The sequence below is a fragment of the Oreochromis niloticus genome, linkage group LG7 (assembly GCF_001858045.2).
Source record: "Oreochromis niloticus isolate F11D_XX linkage group LG7, O_niloticus_UMD_NMBU, whole genome shotgun sequence".
Classification (NCBI taxonomy): Eukaryota; Metazoa; Chordata; class Actinopteri; order Cichliformes; family Cichlidae; genus Oreochromis; species Oreochromis niloticus.
Window position 1 is genome coordinate 6,180,481 of NC_031972.2, and position 23,162 is coordinate 6,203,642.

A 23,162-nucleotide genomic window follows, 5' to 3' on the forward strand; every position below is an offset into this window, starting at 1 on the left:
CTGTCTACCACTTATCAAGTGTTCTGGCAATTTTTCCTTCTATTGGACCTCAATTTTCCTCTTGATTTTTACCTTTTCCCTCTGGTTTTGTTATCTCCACTGAAGTCAGCCTTCTTAATCACAGTGTTTCATGCTGTAGTCAAAACCAGCGTAAGACTCATTGCATTTAGAAGGGTGAGTTTCAGAAACCGCACCATGTTCAGTATCAGATTAATGCTAACAAGCTGGGATTGCATTTCACTTTTAACAAGTACTGTAACATACATCTGGAAAATTAAGTGATCTGTTATTTAGTTATATTAAAAAGAATCAGTCCAGCACTGTTACCACATATCTCTGCTCTTTTCTGTTGTAACAACAAGACAAAAGACAAAATCCTGATGCAGTTTCATTGTTTGTCTCGCCTTGACTCCTTGCAATGGAGTCGAGGACTAGTCAACAAAAAAGTCTCACAGCTGTCATCTATTGATTTTTTTCTTTCTATACATGAATTTTACTTTTTTTCTTGTCCCTGGACATGGACATTTCCAACCCTTATTTTTCTGTTCCTAAACACAAACCTGTCCAATCTCGTATGGACTAATTTGCATCCATGTACATTAAACTAATATTTTCTGCTTTTAGAGCAACAAATGCTCCACAATTACAGGTAAGAATGGAGGAGTTGGTGGTGGAGTGGATCTTCTCATTGCTTACACCAGAGGCTATCAGGTATCCGAAAAGATCATATAACAGCTGCCATTTTTTTCAGTGTTTATTTGCTTGCTCATGTGCCTGTGCTGCAAGCACAAAATATAGTTCCCAACAAAGTTCATCAGTTTCTTAGTCTCGATATAATGAGAAAAAAACAGGAGAATATTTCTCTGGTAACACAAGGAAATAAGTTATATTTTTATTTTAGTAATTCATTTGTGCTGTAGCAAAATCTTACAGTTGTGTCATTGTGCATTTAAAGGTTGTCATGGGAGACGAGATGGTTATTATATTGGGAAGGTATTCACACTTCATTTCATACAAGGGTGATAATAATTATTATAATTTTGAAGAAGCATCTTGAAGCTAATTACAGCTCCACAATAATGTGAGTAAAGTCCGTTGAGAAGAACAAAGATGGCAGTGCTGCAGCTCTAAAACTCGATTTTAGCCCGAACTCTCCAAGGAACATCAGGAACAGCAAGACTGTTGCTGGTTTTGCGGTGGAGGAAATACTACAAGTATCAACTCACTATGCAGTAATGTAAGTCAGTAAGTGCTACGGACATATGCGAAGATTAATGGAAACAGTTGTTTTCTGGGAGCACAAAAATGTGGTTAAATGTAACAAATTAGTTTTTTTCTGTGACATTTAACTGGGTAGAGATCAGTATCAAATCTATATTTAATATTCTTTGCCTTTTTCCCCAAATAGAACTGTAGATCTAAATATATTTATTACCTTATCATAATTGCAATGTTTTTTTTAGATTTTCAGATTAGCTAAACTACTGCAGCTAACCTTTGGGAATAGGGTAGTACTGTTTGGGAATCTTTGGGAATTTGTGACTATGCTGTGTTAAAACATCACATAGGAAAAAAGACGTACATCAGATAAATGTAAGACGTGTAACAAAAACTAAAATAACCCACTGTATCAGTTTTTAATTAAATTTTGCATTAATGAATTAGACTAAGAGATGAATGAACGAATAACATAATCACATCACCATATTAGGATTCCATTAAAGGTTGGATAAAGAATTGTATTAAATTAAAACCTAACCATTGTACAAAACCACAGGAATAAATTCCACAAACCACATAAAAGCCACCAATAAATCCAAACATCGCTAATACAGCTTTAATATGTCGCAACCATTCTAAAGCATGAAAACAAAAGTGATAAGGGATTCTGATCAGATTGCTTTTCTGTCCTGTCTGCATACACACACGCTCGTGCACAAACACACCATGTTCTCCTTCCAAACCGTTTGGTGCATCCGAGGCTATTAACTGCTATCGAGTCTCCCATCTGAATCCATGAATAGGCTATAATCATATTCAGAGTCATTGACATTCAGGTAGGTATCACGGTCGCTGCTGTTACTATGGTGCGTCAGAGGAGCGGCATAAAGAGACTTCACTCACGATGCTCTATCTGTCCCCGTTTTATCTCCTCCTGTCTGCCTTTTCACCCCTGTTTGCTGCCATTAAAACGAAGGAATTGTGCTCTCTCTAATCTTTTTGTCATTTTCTTCTTTTCTATCTAATTTATTTTTCTTCATCTCTGTGTCTGTGTAGGTTTATAAGGTTCATCGAAAGGTAATTTGTTAATCCACTGGGTCAGAGCTAAAAGCATCAGAGAGTAAAGGAAGGGAAAGGAAGGATTAAAGTTAGAACGCTCTCAAGAGATTATTTTATTAGTGTGACAAAGTGGCAGCGCTTTACGTTCCTACAACTATCAAGTGACCCATTTCGTCATCGCTCTATGGGACTCAGTTGTTCTGAGATTGGACCTGAGCTGCTATATTACAGCTCGTTACAGAATCCGACTTGAGAGCTTTGCTTTTTCTTACTACTCAGTAAGTTTATCTGAGTTCAGAGATTCAAAAAAAATCTATCGGAAATCCTTCATCCTCAAGTCACAGACCTTGGTTAAGTCTGAACTCTTGGTTATAATGCACAGGTTATATAGACCTTTACTCACATATTACAATTTGGGTAAAGCCATAGTTTCTGGCCTTATTCTGCATCTGCTCTACTGACCCCATTCCTGGTTTACTGTTTCAGAAGGTTGTTGTCCAGTCACTTACATCATAGCCGTTATTGCGGATGCCTCTCCTGGATCTCTCCCTGAGCACCAGCAGGTCCATCTCTGTCTCTACCGGACTGGGGCTGCTCAGAGACTGCCGGCTCCAATATGTAGGCTCTCGTGGGTGAGAGTACCTGGTGGAAAGAAATACAACACCAGCTTAGTGTCATTACTACAATTACTCCTGATGGCACTGAGGTCCTTTTCCAGTCCTTTGACATCTATGTTTAGGGTAGTTTGATGCAGTGTGTAATGAGACCTTGATCTTCCACCATGAGGACTTTGTCACACTGCCCTGTATTGCTCTACTCTTATCTGAGTATCAGGTCCTTCACCATCAGCATTCGCAAATACTCTTAAAATGGCATCCTACACCTGTGGTGTACCTCAAGGTTCAGTTCTGGTTCCCATTGTTTTTTATTGTATTTGCTACCACCAGGGCATGACGCTTCTCAATACTTGGGACCACGTCTTTGCTCCCTGGCATCATATTTAAAACTCAGCTAAACAACCTCTGTGTTATTTTTTATTCCTTGCTTAAATTTGACTGTGTGACCATACACATCAAACACATTATCGCCAGCTTTTTTTTTTTTTAGGCATTCACCACTCATCCAACGTGTGAAACCTGCTGTGAGGACAAAGTGTGGCCAGAGGGGACAGACACAGTGCTCCAGGACAGATTTAAAAACACAGACTGGAATATGTTCACCCACACAGACCTGGACCAGTACGCCTCATCTGTACTGGATTACTAGATTACTGGAAACGGATCACCATGTACCCCAACCAGAAGCCTTGGATGAACCGGGATGTTCGTCTCCTCCTGAAGGCCCGCAACACCGCCTTTAGGTCAGGAGATGCACACGCCTACAGTACAGCCAGGGCTAATCTAAAGAAGGGCATCAAAAAAGCCAAACACCATTACAAAAAGAAGGTAGAAGAACACTTCTTCAACTCCAACCCCCGACGCATGTGGCAAGGACTCCAGACCATTACAGACTACAGGACCACCAAACCCTCCCCCACATCCTCTGATGTCTCCTTCCTCAACAAGCTCAACAACTTTTATGCTCGTTTTGAGCGAAGGAACCCCACAACCACAACAGACATGACGCCAGACCACCAACCTCTGACTCTCTCCCCCACCGATGTAGGAGCGGTGCTGAGCAGGATCAATGTCCACAAGGCTGCAGGTCCTGATGGGGAGCTTGCAGGAGTGCTCACAGACATATTCAATCTGTCCTTGGCCCATGCTGTGGTACCGGCCTGCTTCAAATCCACCTCCATCGTCCCGATACCCAAAAACTCCAACCCATCTAGCCTCAATGACTACCGCCCAGTAGCACTCACCCCCATCATCACTAAGTGCTTAGAGCAGCTGGTCTTAGCACACTTCAAATCCTGTCTCCCCCCCCACCCTGGACCCCCACCAATTCGCATACCGCCAGAACAGGAGCACAGAGGATGCAGTCTCCATCGCACTGCACTCTGTCCTCTCACACCTGGACAACAACACCACCTACGCCAGAATGCTATTTATAGACTGAAGTCTATTCAGCATTCAATACAATCCACCCCTCACAACTCATCAGGAAACTGACAGACCTGGGCATCAGTTCCCTCATCTGCAAATGGTTACTGGACTTCCTTACCAACCGCCCCCAACATGTCCGGCTGGATAACCGCTGCTCATCTACAATCACAATGAACACCGGTGTACCACAAGGCTGTGTGATGAGCCCTTTCCTCTACTCCCTCTTCACCCACGACTGCAGACCTGCTGATGGTTCCAACACCATCATTAAGTTTGCAGATGACACCACGGTGATTGGCCTCATCAGTGACAACGATAAGACCGCCTACAGGGAGGAGGTGGATCGTCTGGCTGAGTGGTGCGACACAAACAACCTGCTGCTTAACACCGAGAAGACTAAGGAGCTCATCGTGGACTACAGGAGGAATGCTGACCCACATCCACCCATCCACATTAAGGGGACGGCTGTGGAGCATGTGAGCAGCTTCAAGTTCCTGGGAGTCCACATCTCCGAGGATCTCATCTGGACGACCAACTGCTCCAAGCTGGTCAAGAAGGCTCATCAGCGCCTCTTCTTCTTGAGGACTCTGAGGAAGAACCACCTGTCCTCAGACATCCTGGTGAACTTCTATCGCTGCACCATCGAGAGCATCCTGACCAACTGTATAACAGTCTGGTACGGGAACTGCTCTGCCTCGTTGCAGAGGGTCGTGAAAACTGCCCAGCGCATCGCCGGAGCACCACTTCCTGCCATAAAGGACATCTACAGGAAGCGGTGTCTGAAAAGGGCTGGGAAAATCATCAGAGACCCCAGTCACCCATCACATGGACTCTTCACCCTCCTGCCCTCTAGGAGGCGCTACAGGAGTCTCCGGACTAAGACCACCAGGTACCAGAACAACTTCTTCCCCACAGCTGTCAGACTCCTGAACTCTGCCTCCTGACATCTGACCCACATTAAACTCATGGACTGAACACACACACACACACACACACACACACACACACACACACACAAAATGGACAACCGTACCCTCAAACACACAATAATAACATGGACTGAACCACCACTCACAACCACTAGCACTTTATATAGCCTCTGTAGAAATTATCCACATATCTCACTTATCTTAACTGCACTACTGTATAGTTCTGTGTAAATAATCATTCTGTACATACGATAATTTTTAATCCTACAACTGTTCATAACTTGCATAGTTCACATTTCTGTATAACTGTATATCTCATATTTCTATATAGTTTTTTTATTTCATATTCTGTATAGTTTTTCATATTTATATCCTGTTCATAGCCTGTACATAGCTTGTACTCACTACAGCCTGTACATACTTATAGTTATAGCATATTCATAACATACTTCATACCATGTACATTATAACTGTTAGGATGCCTGGGTCGACCCAGAGGTTTTGAGTTTATTATATTATTTATCATTTCTAGTCTTTGGTTTCTTTCTTAGAGTTCTGTTTTATGGTTTATGTCTCTGTGTTCTATAGTTGCTCTGTCTCCCCTGTCGGCTGTATCCCCTTGTTAAGTTCGCGTCTCTGTGTTATGTTTCTTGTTTTACTTTGAAAGTCCGTGTTTCATGTTAGTGTATCTGGTTTTGCTTCCCTTGTCTTGTTAGCCCTGATTTGCCCCAGCTGTGTTTCCCTCCTGTCTCCCATTTCCTGATTGTTCCCTCTGTGTATTTAAGCCCTGTGTTCTCTTTGGTCTGGGTCGCGATCTACTCTTTTCTACCCTTATCTAGCTGTGTGTTCTGTGTAAGGTTATTTTGTATTCTCAGTTTCGTTACCCTTTTTGAGTTCAGCATTAAAGCTGTTTAAGTTCACGTTTGTCTCCGGAGTCTGCACTTTAGGTCCTTTTCCTGCCTGCACACAGCCGTCACATAACAATAACATACCATAATGTGCAATGACAATAAAGTTGAATTCTATTCTATTCTATTAAATTAAGATTTCTATGAATAAATGTGAGAAGCGTAAATATGTTTAAATATGTTGGCATTGAAAAAAAGTTTAGGAAAAAGGGTTTAATGTATAATGTTTGTGTATTTTATTTCATGACTTTGACCTAAAACAGATTTGATGTAGGAATTACCTTCTATCAGCACTCAGGTGCTTCTTGATGCTGTCATTTTTCAGTATTTTGAGTCAATCTCCTGAAAACTGTCACAGTTTGGATTCTGCGTTGCTAAACTTTAAGTTTCAGAAGGCAATAAATGCTTTTCTTTGTCTGATGTCAAAGGATTTGTGAAGTGTCCTCAGGCTGAATGTGTTAAACTTAGTGACAAAAACAAGCAAAACAGACACTCTGTCAGTGTGACCTGTGAAATATTAATATGCTGACCTAATCTCACCCCTCTCTACTCACTCACTCCTTACGTGTTGCTTAGCAACTATGCTTTACAGCTACAGCACTACTTTAAGTTTATATTTCCAGATGAAAAAAAAATATTTAGCCTTTATTGTTCATCATTGTAATAGTTTAACACTTGAACATTCATTGTTTAAATGGCACGAAACAAAAATTTTATGTGTAAAAGAACTGTAATTTTATAGAATGGTCTAATCCTCGTAATACATATTTTGAGATTGGTCATTGAGATTTATTTCACTTTCTGCAGCAAATCCAGTCAGTGATAAGACAAACATTTAATTATATTCCAAAATATGCATATTTAATTATATTTATATTACAATACCTCTTGTGACACCCTGCAAAGGACGCCCTCTTCTCCTCGGCAGTCATTGGCTCTTTCACCCCGCTGTCATGCCGGCTGTGCCTCGTGTCACGGTGACTATAACCGTGGCTTCCTGTTTCGGAGAGCGAGAATTCTCCGTAGCCTTTCCTCCGGGCCTTCTGACGCAGTTTGTTCCTGTAGTGCTCAATGTCGGACTTCTGTTTAAGCCCACTATGGTTAGCCTGCAAATTCAAGTAATCAAATTATTATTATTTTTTTTTATATACAATTGTTATTTTTACTTTTTTGGCCTTTCTTTTTAGTACTCAAATCCAGATAATCAGACTATGAAACACACTCTAAACATGGGGTTTTCTACTCTTATGTTAATAGACTGAGGGGGATTTATCATGAGCCTGTGTGTTGCTGTTTGAGCTGCAGCAAGGTGCAGAGAGGTTGAGGCAGAATAAGAGTGAGATGTGATGGGCTGACTGAGAGATTAGAGAGAGACAGAGGAATAGTGTTTGTAGCAACAACAGCTATATTCAGTAACAGTACAATTTGTCCCAGAGGAGACGTTATGTTACTACTACTATGGTGAAGGAGGGGTAGTACAACAGAATAGAAAAGCACCTTTCTGAGTTGATGCATTTAAAGAGCTTGATGAACTACCTCTTCCATACCACCCATTAATATTTGTTCAATCAATTGAGTTGATTGATTTCAATTTGGATGCAGTCCAACATTATCAATCGTTTAAACAATGGTAGACGAAACGTGGTTACCAAATGCTGCACTTGTCTGTGTGACTCATGGTGTCCTACTTTTTGCTCTGCCCTATTCTGTCACCACGTCTGACTGCGGGAAAGCTTTGAAGACATGCGAGTAAATGTTTATGTTTTCCAACTCACCTCCCCATTGACAACCACAGAATCTTGGCTGTGAGAAGAGGAAGAGGGATACGAGTAGGTTGGCTGGGCTGTCATGGGCTTGATAGTGATGAGACGCAGAGAGCCTGTATGGTCTTCATAGGGATCTGGAAAGACAAGAAAGCACACAACTTGGTAATAAGCAAGTGTAGATCAGCTCAGTTCTCCAGGAAGAATAAATCAAAAATAAGTATTAACATATAGATACAAAGGTTTACTAATGTAGCTAAGTTTTCATTTCTCACATACTGCAAGCTTTATATTAAGCTTGTGTGGACTATTTTTGAACCAATGAATGATATGCCTGTTGTTTTTTGTTTTAAACCCCTCACATCTACTTGCAATCTTATAGTTTGCTGTGACGTACAGACCATGGAAGAAGTCTGTGTGTTTCAGGTTTGGTGAGGGAAATTTCTGTATCTTTACTGTGTCATGTAGCACTAATAAGCTGGTGTGTGTGTCTACATTGCACCCACACAGTTTTTGAATGGAACTTACTAATGAAGCAAGCTATTGTTAGCTAATACATTAGCACTCTAGGATTCAATTTATATGATTTTGCTTGTGCCATAAGATGAATTTGATCAGTAATGAGTTATCAGCTTTTCAATTTCCTACCTTCCGTTGTCTCATTGCTCACATGTACCTTCCTCGACTGTTTTCCACTCCAAAATAATTGCTTTTATCCTCTAATGTGAGATTTACTTGTTGTCATGGAAACCACAACTTTAATAAACAATAAAGCCAATGAAAATTGAGTTGTGTCTCATGAAAAACATCCGCTGTACGTGACAGGTCCTCTGCTTCGCACAGTAACACAATCTCAGTATTTATGTGGCTACTGTATGTTACAGCAGCGAGCAGCAGATGGATAGTGCTATGTTGCTCTGGCTCCACAGTGACTCACTGACTGACATCATATGGCAGACTGCTTCTTTGTAGGGCTACGACAGTCTGCCATTAACTCTGCTCCAAACCCAAAATGTTACATTTGTCCCGGCACCAGCTTGGTCTGCTCTCATCTGCTGGTGAAACTGTTCAGCCTATCAGAGTGTGACAGCTAAGGTCAGCACAGGTGGCATCACAAGCAGCAGAGGGCTGTGAACCTGACTGGACACAGGTAACGATGTGTTATAGCTAACGTGAACCCTGAACCATTTCACAGCAAATGGCAAACACTGAACTGGTGTTTGAATCGAACATGTACATGGTTTCTGCCGCAAAGGTTGTTACACCTGGTGAGTGCCATGGAGTGTGTGTGTGTACATGTTTAGAGATCTTTGTGAGGACAAAAAAAATTGGCATGCTATACTTTTGGGGACCAACAGTCACTTATGAGGACAAAATGCCTGTCCCAGAGTTTGAAGGCATTTTTGAGGCTCAAAATGTGGTTTTAGCGTCCGGGTTACAATTAGGTTGCGGTTAAGTTTAGGCTGAGGGTTAGGATTAGGCATTCATATTTGATGGTTAGGGTTAAGGTAAGCGGCTAGGGAATGCATTATATCAATGAGATATCCTCACTAAGACATGAAAACGAGTGTGTGTGTGTATGTGTGGCTGTGGGTGGGTGGCTGGTTGGCTGCATATGTGCACTCAGGGAAGACAGAGAGGCCAAAACCAGGGTGAAATTCTCAACTCTGGGACTAACAAAGGCTATTTTATCTTATATCATTTTATTTTACAACAACTTATCCAAGTTTCACTATGAAGAAAAAGTAGCAACTGAATCATATTTATTTTCATACAGAACTGACTGGTTTGGTCTATGTAAATGGGAACATTACAAACATTACAAATACAACGTTTGTAGGCTTTGTCTTTTAACTTTTTCCTAATTCAGATTCAATATGATGGGAGGGTTAACTTATGCCCAGTAAGCTGAAACCCTTATGTACTAAATTTTGCAAAGACGACTGAGTTCTACTTTCCTGTTGTGTCTGTTCCTTCATTTAATTTAGCGGCAGCATGATGGCTGCGTTGTTGTTTTGCTTCCTCGCAGCTACAGATTTCAGCTCAACAAAGAAGGGTCCTTCTTCTCTTCTTCTTTCGTGGTTAAATACATTTTAAAACATGTGGCTTCATTGACTGAATGTACAAACTACATGTTGCATAATTTGAATAAACTACATTTTAGAGCCCCCGTTACTCAGTGTCTTCTGTACACAGGGAGGTAAACAGTATGAGTCAGTCAACAATCTGCTGTTTACTCCTTTATGTGTACAGCGATATTAGTTACAAGTATGGAGATGATTTAACCGATGAACAATAAAGTTGGTAAATCTGTAGACTATATATAAAACTACCATCATGTTATCCATTAGTTTTGGAATTTGAACCCTGAACATCTGAGGAACATTAAAAAGTTCATTTGAGCTATAGTAGGCTCAGTGTTAGACATCGTCTGTTTCTCTTGAACAGTTGCTCTAAAATCATTCTAAAATGTAAAAAACTAAAACACTGTTTTTAGTCTCTTGTTGAGGAAGTTTAGCATGTTAAATAAAAGAAGTCCCACTGTCTTTTGAGCGGTTCACTCTTGTAAGAAGGAATTCAGTCAGCACAAGGCACTGATGGCACTGCCCTGAAGGATTCACCCGAGCAATGGAACCAGGCCGTACTTATACAGAAAGCTGTATCTTCATATATTAAAAAAAACTAATCTTCTACACGTCTCACATCGGACAGATTAATTTTGGCTCACACTTCTTTACAACATTGCTTCAGTTTACTGAAGTTTGCATGTATTTGTTCTACATAGCTCTCTTGACTGAACCACTGGAACATCTCAATTGTTTTCGGTTTTGGCCATTCTATTGCAGATTTGCTGCTGTGCTTGGGGTCATTGTTCTGTTACACGACGCAATCTGGACTAAGCTTTATCTTGAGCATACAGAGGAGTTCACAGTCGACTCAACTACTGCTCAACAAGCCCAAATCATCACCCCTCCACCACTGTGCTCGGCAGTTGCTATGAGGCATTTGTGCTGGAATGCTGTTATTTTTCTCAAACTGTGGCACTGTGCATTATGGCCAAACTCCACTTTGTATCCCATCTGTACAAAGGACATTGCTCCACAAGTCTTGTGGTTTGTTCAAAATCAACTTTGCAATTCTAAGCTGTGTTGTTCTGTTGAGAAAGAAGATGATTTTCCTGATAATGCTTCAAAACGAGCCACACTTGTTCAGTCTTTTTCTAGTTGTTCTGCAAGGAACTTTAACTTTTAACATGCTAACTGAGGTCTGTGGAGTCTGAGATGTAGTTCTTGAGCGTTTGCATTTTCATTGACTCTTGCAAGTAAAATTACAGGTGTAGTACAAATGCTCTTTAGCCAATGCTTTGACACCTGTAAAACTTCCTGAAGATATGTGACCCACTGCAGCAAGTGGGTGATTTTATCATTTTTGTAGTATACCCGCATTTTTCTCTCCCTTTTTTTTTTTCTGAAAACTCTATTCCTGTCCATCTCCAGCTCTCTGCAATCTCTAGTGAGAAAATGAAACAATTACTCATCTTCTTCTTGTCTCCTCTGGGTAAGCATTCATTCGCTCGCATAAACACTATTAATCACTTAAATTGCTGTGAACATTAGTTTGCTGATGCAAAAGAGATCTGAAAATCACAGTGTCCCAGAATGTCACTGAACAGCAGCAATGTGGCAGGCTTACCAGTGATCAGAGCAATGTTTAGGCAATCAATTCTGAAACTGCAGAGCTGGAGAAAAAAAAACTGGGCTGGTAATCTGTTGAACAGTTCAAAGATGCAGTGCATTCACTGCCACTACTGATTACAGGTGATGTAGATCAAAAGGCACAGTCTATTATCTCGTGTCTGACAAATATTTGTTTGTTTGTTTTTAATCCTGTGATATCTGTTAATTTTCCGCTATTAAGGAATCTATGCAGACAGTGAATCATTTTATCATTTTATCACATTCTGCAAACTATGTAATTTATATAATATTTCATAAATATGTTTTAAAATTCCCTGAAGTACAGTGCATGGATTTTTTTCTTTTTTTAAATTAGTATTTTTAAAAATGTCCAGGTTGCCAAATATTGCAAGGGCTGACAAAAGCATTCATGCTTGCATCTTTGGACATTTTGCACCAGAGAAGTTGGAGAAAAGAAAACTCCTCCAAGTTAGTTAGCAGGTTCAATCCACACAGTGTATATAAAAGATGGACTGACCACCAAGATGGCAACCATTAATTATGAAATCTGCATGTGGCGGGGCATGGTCTGCAGTGCCGCTGCAGGAGCGATGGACGCACCTGCACGGCATCTGCAATCACGCCTCATCGGCTCTGCACTGAGTCCAGGGTTGTTTTGTTGTTGTTGACATGAGTCGGGCTGTGAGCTGGAAAGCCGACTGAGTTTGTTTGTAGCAGCAACCGGAGTTAATAAAAAGATGCGGAAAAGGATGTTCATGGAAACATCATCGAGTCTGCCGTGGTATGTTTATTTGGAAATCTCAACATTTGGAGCCATAAGTGGCCCTAGTTGGATGGACGGGTGAAGTCCTAAATCATACAAGGCTATTTAGCTTCAGCAACATGCATCCATAAGCACTATGTTACAGTACCTATATTTATTAATTAATATTAAGTAACAGACTAATAAAATAGTCAAATTTCACTCACTAAAAATGAAGTACAGTTTCCTTGGATGGGCTGTATCAGAGTCAGTCATTGAATTTGTCAGATAATTCCATTAAAATGCTAAAAAGGGACCAAAAGCACAAACACAGTTGAGAAGTCCATTGCAGTGGAGTGGTCCAAATTACCAGAAGTGAGCCTATCTATGGAAAATGACAACGTTTTTCATTGTCCCAACCTGCTAACATGCTTTTTTTTAAGCTCCATTAGGAGAACTGTCGTTTACTTCAGCAGCGGAGATGGTCACATGGCTGAAAACAAGAACCTTCTTATTTAAAATGACTGGTAAGAGTACACACTACCTGCCAGCTACTTTGTTGAATTAATGATGGAGAACATTTCAAAAGGCTTAAAGATGATGCAGTAGAAAACAGACATTGTCTTTTTTCATTTCACACGTTCTGTTTAAACTTGGCACCACCATTACTCATACCGGGAGTTCACTTGAAGTTTTGCTATCATGCGCGAACCGGCTATTGTAGCCTCAGGCAGTGACGAGAAGACCACAGAAGGTGGTAAACTCATTTTTTTATGACGCCTCAGTTTTTGTCATTTCTAGATTTGACTTGAGTCCGAACTGACACGGACTCAAGAGTCTGGATAGATTTAGCCGAAGAGTGATTATAAAGAAAAATGTTAGTAGCTTCCCGGTCCGAAAAGTGAAGGGGAAGTGAAATAGCCAGTGGAGGGCATCATAGTGGCTGGATTCATTTTTCATCAACGTACCCACATGTAAATGTGGGTGTATGACAGATTTCCCACAGATTAACAGGGGCTTTGTGTATAGTTTTACTCACATATACCATGTTTACTCCCAACACAAGCACACCTATGCTAATTTTGTTTTGTGTTGTTTTGCTGTAATATCAACTTTAAAGTTGCCTTATTTTTTTCTTGAATTCAATTCAGTTCAATTAAATTTTACTTATAAAGCACCAAATCACAACAGTTGCCTCAAGCTGCCTATAGTGAACTTAATAATGTGAAGTACGTGTTTGTCATCATCATGGACCAGTCTCCGCTTTTTACGACCTTTTTAACAAATGCTTTTAAATTAATAATGCATTCTTCATAATTAGTCATCAACAGTCTGTCTAATTGATGTAGTAGTGTGAAAAATATCAGAATGAGCATAAAAAGGTAGAACACAACATGGAAATCAAGATGTCCTAATAATCAAGAAGTGTCAATAAAATATCGATAAACTAAGCTACAGCATGTGATCGCAGATTTTAGACTACATCAGGTCCCTTCTTTTAAAAAAAACAAATGCGTCTCTTGATTAAAAGTAACCTTATCATTTTAATAGTAATTCAATTATAACTTGGCATTTAAGTAGTAATACCCTCTGTGTATGTGTGTGTTTAATATTGCACTCTGTGTGAGTGCAATATCTAAAAGCTCAATTAAAATGATGGAGAGGACAGGCATCGAGGATTAACAAGTAACTTTCCTACAGCACAGAACATATGCAGTGGGTTGTATGGATTTGAATAACACCTAAGGTGACACTACGCTGTCAGAACTGTTTCCTCCCACTTCCTTGTCTTTCTCTGTGGTTCTGCTCCAAAGTAAGTTGATGCAACACTTAAGGAATATTTACTCGCTTTTATCTCTGTGCAGCATTTGGAATGAGGTAAGCCGATTGAAAACAGCCTAAATAGCAACATGTAAATGCTTCATATGTCTTCAACTGATCTAATATCTCAGTTTGCATGTGAGCAGACATGTGACAATTTCTGATGAGTACAAGTGTCGTCCCTGATAGTTACATGATGCTGTAGCAGGATGACTCATTGTAAGCATGAGTGTGTTTGCGCTTCATTAGCTCACCATAATTATCCTTGGGTAAAAACATCATTGCATGTGACTGTGTGAGGGGGGCAGTGTATGAATTAGGTTTGTGGATGTGTGTGTCCACTTTTGGTGATCTGCACTTGTTTATTAGCAATAACAGACTTTGTGATGGGCACTAACATAAGGAGAGGCAGATTTTTTTCCATCTATCCATCCATCTGTCTTTCTATGTGTCCTTCTCCTAATACCTTGCCTTCTTCCTCCTTCACTGGAATCACATTCTTTGTCTACCTTCTTAACCCCCTCCCTCCCCATCTCTCTTTCCTTCCTCCTCCTCCTCACCATTGGTGCCCCTCTTGTGTAACTCCTCCTTGCCGTTCTTGCTGCTGCTGCCAGTCGCAGTCCTCCGGGCCGAGGAGCTCTTGCTGGTGTTCAGCTTCCCGGAGCCGTTACTCGACACCGAGCCATCCTCATCACTTGGCAACCTCCTGTAGTAGCCATGGCAACAGAGAGAGGCGAGGGAGAGAGGAAAAGGGAGGGGCGGAGAGGGTTGTTAGTGTGTACACAAACAGGGCATCATCTCACAGTTATTACTGCCAACACACTATTTAAAAAAATGTTAATGGCTCATTACAAAAAAGAAAAAAATCAAAAGTGCTTTATAAGCCAAAAACATGTTGTGTGGTGTTTGTATGTGAGTGTGCGCATTTTATGACGATCCTGGAGGTAAACCAGCAGATTTGGAAGTTTATATGCAATTTGATTTGTCCTGGAAATGCCAAAAAAAAGGAGGAAAAAGGTGAAATCTTGGTTGTAAGGACTGTAGAGTCTACGGGAACTGAAGGTGAACAAACTTTGTAAAATCTAAGCTACTTTTCAAGTGGCATTGTTTAACTATGAGTGACATCATTAGTCACAAAGACAGATGTCTAAAAAATTATTAAAATCTGTAGCAGCAACTTGATCTGAAAGCTGAAGATTAGCATTGTCACACATCGTGCTACCTGCCGATTGTCAACACCACTGACTCAATTTTTGTCTCATCTTGAGCTAATCAGTTGTCATCACCAAATTATATAATTGTCAGTCATAAAAGTATGAGTCCAACTTTTTCTTCGTTCTTCAGCTCATTCTGTCAATATTGTAGGATTCGTAGAGCAGTTTTATCCTTATACCATGAACTCACTCATGAAGGTGCTTTAACTGTAAACCGATTGAAGACAGCTTGTGGTTCTTGTATTTTTATATTAGTATGGTTATTTTATTGTTAATAGCCATAAGAATGCTTTTTAGCTCATTCATTAGATTGTTAATTATGTACATTTAGAACAAGCTAGCTAATTTTCTGAAAAATATACAAAGCTGTGTTGACACCACTGAGAAGAAGAGGTCATCTAACAGCAATAGACATAACCTGTATAATGAACAATATTGTCCCTGCTGACAGGGTCAAAGGGGACAGGAGCTACAGGATACTCCCTGACTGTCACAGACAACCATTCACATCTACAGATAACTAAGAGCTAATGAACCTAACATGCATATCTTTGGACTGTGACAACAATAAAAGACGTGAATTCCACACGGAAAGGCTCCAGCCTGCTGGCGGATTCGAACCCACTGTGCTGCCCGGATAAGCCATTAGGGGAAAGGATGATTAATGGGATATGACATCACATCAGCAAATAAGATAACATTATAGATACACAAGCCTGATCATTTAGAGTCAAATTAATGTCATAGCATTTTTTTTAAATGATAAATGATTTATTTCTTATCTTATCTTGTGCACCTAAACTAATAACACTGACTCCTGGCATTTTCATGCCGGCTCCTACACCCAATAATCAGACAACTAAACCAGCAGTTACAGTAGCTTGACCTATGTGATGTTAGCAACTAACCAGACAAATTACATCACCTTTTACTGTTGTACTGTGTCATACAGTGTTTGTGCTTTTAGAGATGGTGATCAGACTTCTGCTGAATGCACCTTGTAAAAAAAAACAAAAAAACACATGCAACATTAAAGAAATGCAGGGCACATGTGAAGGACAAGCAGAAGAATGACATGCTGATTTTTTTGGATAGCTGGCCAAGGACCTTGATGGAAAACAGCCCAGCATGCATATATTTCCCACACAAAGAGTCATTTCCCTTTACTTCAGAGGGAATTATATTGATGACATTTATTTCCTGTTATAGCTGCAACCTCCAAGCTTTATCATAACCTCAAACCAAGTAATGATCTACATTATAGGGACTTGCTTTTGTCCCCAAAAGGTAACATCAAGTCAGTGCATTAAACACCTTTATGTCCTTTATGTCCAGTGTGTTTGTGTGTGTGTGAAATAAATTCATGCATGAACATGTACGAATCAGTTCAATCTATATACCGAGCACACACATGCGCACACACATGCGCAGGGTACACAAACACACATGCGCACAGCCTTGAGGCATGTAAGACACAGCAGCTACACAACGTGACAGGCCGGTCTACAGGTGGTGTGAGATGCACAAATCAGCCAGAGCCGACATTACAGAACCACGGGCGAGGCTAACACTGTGAACACGAGCACGTCCACACACACACACACACACACACACACTCTGCAGCCAGTGCTGTGTCCGGTGACTGGCCAAGTCAAAGTAAAAGTCATGTGGAATCAAGCAAAGAGCCGCTGGGATGGAAGGAGAAATACAGTGTGTGTTCCACATAAATCTGTGAAGGCCAGAGGGAGGAGCAGCTGAATCAATAATCACACTACTGGAGACTAGCGTTCATCTCCCTGCCGCTCTTTGTGCCTCACAAACTGCAGCTCTCTGGAGGCTGAAGTGAGCAGAATAAATGCTGCCCCTATGAACCCATCCTACAGTGTTGTTCCATGGTTAGCATGCAGACTGCGCCTTCCTCCTTCCCCATACCAGAGCGCGTTCAGCGGGTAAAATAATCACCGCCGTTGTTTCTCACATTAAATCATAAAAAAATTGAAACAAACAAAGAACTGTCTTGAAATGAAGCAGAAAATGATCACATCACTCTGCTTGTGTCAAGACAATGACGCAATCATAAAAAAAGAAAAAAGCTGATTGCAATTTAGTCACTGTTGAAGAAAAACGGTTATATTACAAAGCTGCTGGAGTAAAATATATATTCTTAAAACACAAACATGTCGCACCTGTTCCACTGCTCATTAACACAAATAACTATAATATACAGCAAACAATAATATTACGGGAACTGTTGAATTCAAATACAAGACAAATACTATTATTTACTCTCACAGGCATCATACAGAGCGAAGGAGAAAAAACTCTCTGACACGGCCTGTTTAGTATTTAACCTCCTAGGACCTGGCGTCCACATATGTGGACATCACATTTTAGGTTGTCTAGCCCCAAATACTTTAATTTGCCCTACAAGAGCGTGACATCCACTTATGAGGACATTATACTGCCACTGTTCTATCGAAATTTAAAGTGAATGTCCTCATATGGGGTCTCATTTTTCTCAGAAACAAAAATCAGGTTATTAAAAAAAAAAAAAAAAAAAAAAAATCACGTAATTCTTCGTTTTTACATTCATCAGGTCCCAAACAGCCCAAGTAGCAAAGAGAAATTAAAAGTGCATGCCATGAAAGAGTTCAGGTCTTAGGAAGTTAACAAAAATTCTTAACTATTTAAAAAAAATTAGGCATCTATAGATGGCAGTCTGTGTGCATGAATTGAAGTGAAACAGCTGGGAACAACATCAAAATCTACCCACTTCTGATACCACAACCAGTTTTGGCTGAGGGGAGCATCAATGAATTTGAAATGCACGCACAAAATAAAAAGCCCAAACTGGAACGCAGTGCAAAGTGATTCAATAACATGTATACTGCTTAGCAATCCAAAGTCATTTGAAAATGAAAGCCATGCAACTTTTCATCTAATGCAATTCGAAAACTGTCATTTCACAGTAAACGTCTGGCTTCTAAGTGTACAGCGTGTTTATGAATGAGCGAGTGATTTCAGTCTTGTTTCTTCTTATCTACCTTTTCCTTTATGATAAAGCACAACACCTGGTTCTGCCTGCACACAGACCACAAAGCACAACAATAAATGCATTCTTGGTCGTTGTTTGGGTTTGAAATCCATTGCACCCCACATTGCATCGGTTAGACAGTGAGATATGTAATTAGTGTGCACCCAGGTGGTAGAATAATCTGTGTTACCTTCTTTGAGAATATGTGTGCCGGTTGGTAAAGCTGATTATCAAACTATGCCAGCTCTTCCAGTCCTTTACACTGTCATCGCCGTCACACAGAACAGCTCCCTCTCGCTTGGCTACAGCCAGGGTTATAAATATACATGTGTTTATCATCCTCGAGAGGCAAAGCACAACTAATCCCACCTCCATTCATTTTCATCTAGTGGTGTATAAATGTGAGGCTCTGTCTTATGTGCATTTCTGCATTTGCATTAATGTGAGAGGAGGCATGATGCATCTCATTTATGACTCCCAAACTTCCTCAAGGGAAAGCTGTCGCAATTGACTGTGGGCGCGGGTGTGGGCGTCGCTTGTAGTAGAGAGATGTTTGGGGATGGAAACGTTTACAAAAAGAACAGTTTTCATAATTCTGTTCTAAATCTTTTCATTGTTTATGCATAGAACAGATTATGTCATAAGTCTAGTGAAATCTACCGGGAATAAGACCTTTTGGTACATTCTGGGAAAAGCGTTTAAATGGCGGGATTCCGGCAGATGTTTGCAAATCACATTCATCGCTCATGCGTGAAAAGCCGAGACAATAACAAGGAAGATTAGAAACAAAAAAAGGACAAAATATATGGGGAAGAGACTCCATTAAATACCAAATAAAGACAAACTACATAAAACATGAAGATTAGCAGCAGATAGATGCAACTTTCATTTTCTAACATTATTCATTCTGATTTGAAATCACAGAAATACAATCAAACACTCGGTACAAATGTCGAATCCTCAGTAGTAGCCCAGTGGCTGTGGGGACAAATGACCATCTGTTTAGCCGTGTGTTTGGGTCATTACATGGATTTCATTAGTTTTTCCACTGAGAGCAGATTGTGTCTGATCAGTTTGTCTCTTCCCATGAGCTCACATTTCCAAAAACACCATAAATCTGATACACAGTATTTCGCTCAACTTTAAAAACCATGTAGAAATAACATTTTACTAGAGCCAAGCTTCAGAGCTTTAATCCAAAATACTGCCCAACTTTTCAAAACGTGCCCGTTGCGGCTTGCTTGTGATGGTTTTGGTGACGTCTTTGAGTTTTGGTTCCTGTTTTCATTGTTATTCTAGTGGTGTTGAGTTTGTGTCTGCCCAGCATTTCCCGTGTTCCTTCTGTCTCGTCTGTCTGCTTTCTGTGTGACATGTTTACTGTGAGCCTCCGTGTTAAACATAGTTTTTGTTTGTTTCCTGTTTGACTTTGATAGGTTTCTCCTGGTTGCTTTGTTTTATCTTGTGTCCTGATATGATTTTTCTATCTGATTATCTCTGTAGCTTGCATATTCTCCAGTTTTTAATTATATTCTCTGTGTTTGTATGGTCACGTTTGTCCTCTGCTGTGCTCTGTGTGAGATTTGTTAGTCAAACAGGCCTGCACTCAAAACATTTTTTTAGGGTGTGGAGACCAGTCAGTGAGCCAATGGCAACTGCTGATTGCTAATTAATAGTATGTATTTCCAGACTGTTTGGGGAGGCATAGATATGTTGATGCAGCAAAAGCATCCTTGCAAATGCTTTAATTGCTTGCAGGTTGCTGTTGTTCCCCATAGTTTATATAGAAACACTGAATGTCAGAAAAAATACTCAACAAGTAGTTATGAAAAGTGCCATGGAACCTGGAAATATATACCGCTTACCTTCAAAGACAACGTTTTACATTTTGAAATGTATTGTTTGAAGAGGTAAGATACAACTTTTATTTTGAAGGCACATGTTATCCGTTTCCATTTTGTGTCAGCCTTTTTCATGTTTTATCTACAGCTTGAAGAGTAAAAAGGCTAAAAAGTCTGCAGCTTTCATGCAAACTACAGGCGACTGCAGCAATCTGCAAGGGATCTCACAGGGAGCTTTTTGGTGCAGAACCCACTTTGCAAATAATTTCACCGGGCAGTGAATACACATTTTATTCTCTACAACCGGAAGCTGTGAGGAGGTCGCTGATTGTAACTGAGGCCTTATGTACTGACTTATCAACGTTACCCTTTTGCGATGTTTTTTTCCATGTTCTTTTACAGACGTGGATCATAGTGACAGGCTTCAGCTGCAGTTTCTAAAACTATTTTCTTTTTCTTTTTTGATTTATTGCTCCCTAACTTTTGAAATCAGTCTATGATTTATGCCACATGTGGGTAAAAAAAACCCCAAAACAAAACAAAAAAAAAAAACTACTTTTAGCCAAAATATGATGCGAATCTTTCAAACCTGACACTACGCTTTAAGCAATACACTCCCCAGTGTGTAGAAGATTGGAGGAAATGCACTTAAGCTTGCACGGATTCTATTTTTTTAATATTCGTAGTTTTTTGGAGACATTTAGTTGCAGATACTTATCTGTGAATGACCTAATGAACCCACATTAGTGCAGCAGGAAGCCATCGGACTCATGTCATCACCGTATTTAAAAATATGAGAAGAGGCTTGACATTCATAAGTGTAGAGTTTGTATAAAATCCAGTACTGGCCATTTTTGCTAATGAGAGGACACAGTCTCTCTGCTCACTAAAATGACAATGAAATTATTCATCCAAAAAATGTTATTCAAATGTTACTTAAACAGATGACTTTAGGTTTGTACTCTCTCCAGTGTAGACACCAATCCCTACACAAAAAGCGCCTCAGTCTCACAAAAAATGTTGACCTCTGCTGCGAAGCCATCTCTGATGTCCATAAATAAATGTATATGATATTCGTATGTTTCAGTGAGACTAGGCTGTGAGTAAGATACCTCCACCCCCACCACCTGTACAGTTGGAGATCCGATCCCAGGTTGAAAACAATCCCAAAGTATCCTTGGGAATACACTGAACCCCAGATTGCTCCTAGTGTGTGCATCATGTGAACGTGTGTGAATGTTAGAAAAACTGTAGAAAAAAGTCCTTTTATGAATGTTTGTGTTGATAAATGAATGAGACATGCTGTATAAAGCATTTTATTTACTAATGAAATATCTGAAGGAATTATGAATTCATACCACCACTCAATATTTGTAGGAAACTTAATTATCTTTGCGCCTCAAACAAACACAGTGGTGAAATCTCAGGCAGCAGATTCTCTTTTGATGCCATGTGCTTGATGGCAAATTGATAACCAGACAAATCAAAGACAAATGAAAACTTTCTGGTTTTCAGACTCAGTAACTTGTATAAACTCCTAAAAATCATCATAAAACACAGATTTGTGTAACAAGTTGTAACTAACAAAAATCTCTTTGAAACACATTTGAGCTTTGAAAAAAGGGGTATACATTAAAATACTGACATGAAGCCTGTTTGTGTTTTGTCTCAGCAGGGATGAATTTAAATAGGAGAAGCTGAGAATATTTTATATTGAAAGCCATATGGAATCCCAGAGTGCCTTATTGCATTATATGTTGACATTTCCCCCATAAACTGATGCAGAAAAGGTACAAAATGGTGCGTAACATTTCACAAGAATGCAGAAAATGAAACGTCTGATGCTTGAAATAATCGAGGGGAGGGGGGTGTCTGGCCCTACTTTATTTTTCCACTCATCCATGTTCAGAAAACTACGCCAATGTAACTGTAAAGTTCACAAAAAATATAGGATTGTGTATTTGTATTATATCACACCCATTATCAACCAGTAACTCTATTAAGCACCACAACAGTCTATCCTACCTTTCCTAAACATATGTTATGTATATTCTTACATATAATGAGAGAGATATTGATTTTGTGGACTATATGTATTTTTTATTTTAAACTCTGTTATTAATTTCTGACTTTGAGATACACCGGTGTGTCTACTGGCCAACTTGTCTTTTCACAGTGTGGTCCAGCAGCCCTGTAATGAGTCATTTAAACAGGTAATGCGCGTCGTTGCCAGTGATACCCCGTCCCGCGCTGTTTAGATCTTGCTCATCAGTAGATGAAAGGCACAGTCGTTTAAATGTATTTCCTGTTAATTTACACAAATCTTTTGTGTCACATCATGTGTCAGATAAGTGTTAAGCTGTTAACAGTTGAAAATTACTGGAGCAATTATTTATTCACACTTAAATGGGATCATCTGTTTTTGTATGGCAACACACCTAACACCACTATTAGACTCCGCTCTCTCAACTTCAGCCTAGTACATCACTCCATCCGTTGTTTTTGCTGCAAACAGAAGCAGCTTCCCTTCTTTTGTCTACAAACAGCCTTTCGTTAACATTGGACTTATCTTAAAATCATGTCAATCTGTCAGACTGTGCACTGCTTACTCTGGGCTTCTCTCTGGCTTAACTGTGATGCACAAACAAGCACTGATGTCTGGACTTGCTGAAAAGCTGTGGGTTTTGTCACTGCCTTGTTCACTGACTGAAACAGATGCTCGAGAACTTTGTTCTTCCCCTTCACAAGGCTTCCAGCTGGGAACAGTACGTCGGATCAGCTCGCTATTTCAGCACTGTACCTGTGTTCAATCACAGCTTATAGTGATGTATGAACAAGGGAGAGCTTTCCTTTACATTCACATCTGTAATGAATTATGCACAATGATGGC

At 40.0% G+C, this 23,162-nt stretch overlaps 1 protein-coding gene across 6 annotated transcripts in view; it reads right to left on the minus strand.

Moving 5' to 3' along the window:
* kiaa1549la (KIAA1549-like a) overlaps window positions 1-23,162 on the minus strand; it is a 125,160-nt gene that overhangs the window by 13,029 nt on the left and 88,969 nt on the right. For all 6 annotated transcript variants that reach the window (XM_025909036.1, XM_025909038.1, XM_013265557.3 and 3 more), the window contains 4 exons: window positions 14,747-14,892; window positions 7,938-8,062; window positions 7,048-7,268; window positions 2,790-2,922 (listed from right to left, as the gene is read on the minus strand). In XM_025909036.1, coding sequence (XP_025764821.1) covers window positions 2,790-2,922; window positions 7,048-7,268; window positions 7,938-8,062; window positions 14,747-14,892 — 625 coding nt within the window. The remainder of the gene's footprint in view (window positions 1-2,789; window positions 2,923-7,047; window positions 7,269-7,937; window positions 8,063-14,746; window positions 14,893-23,162) is intronic.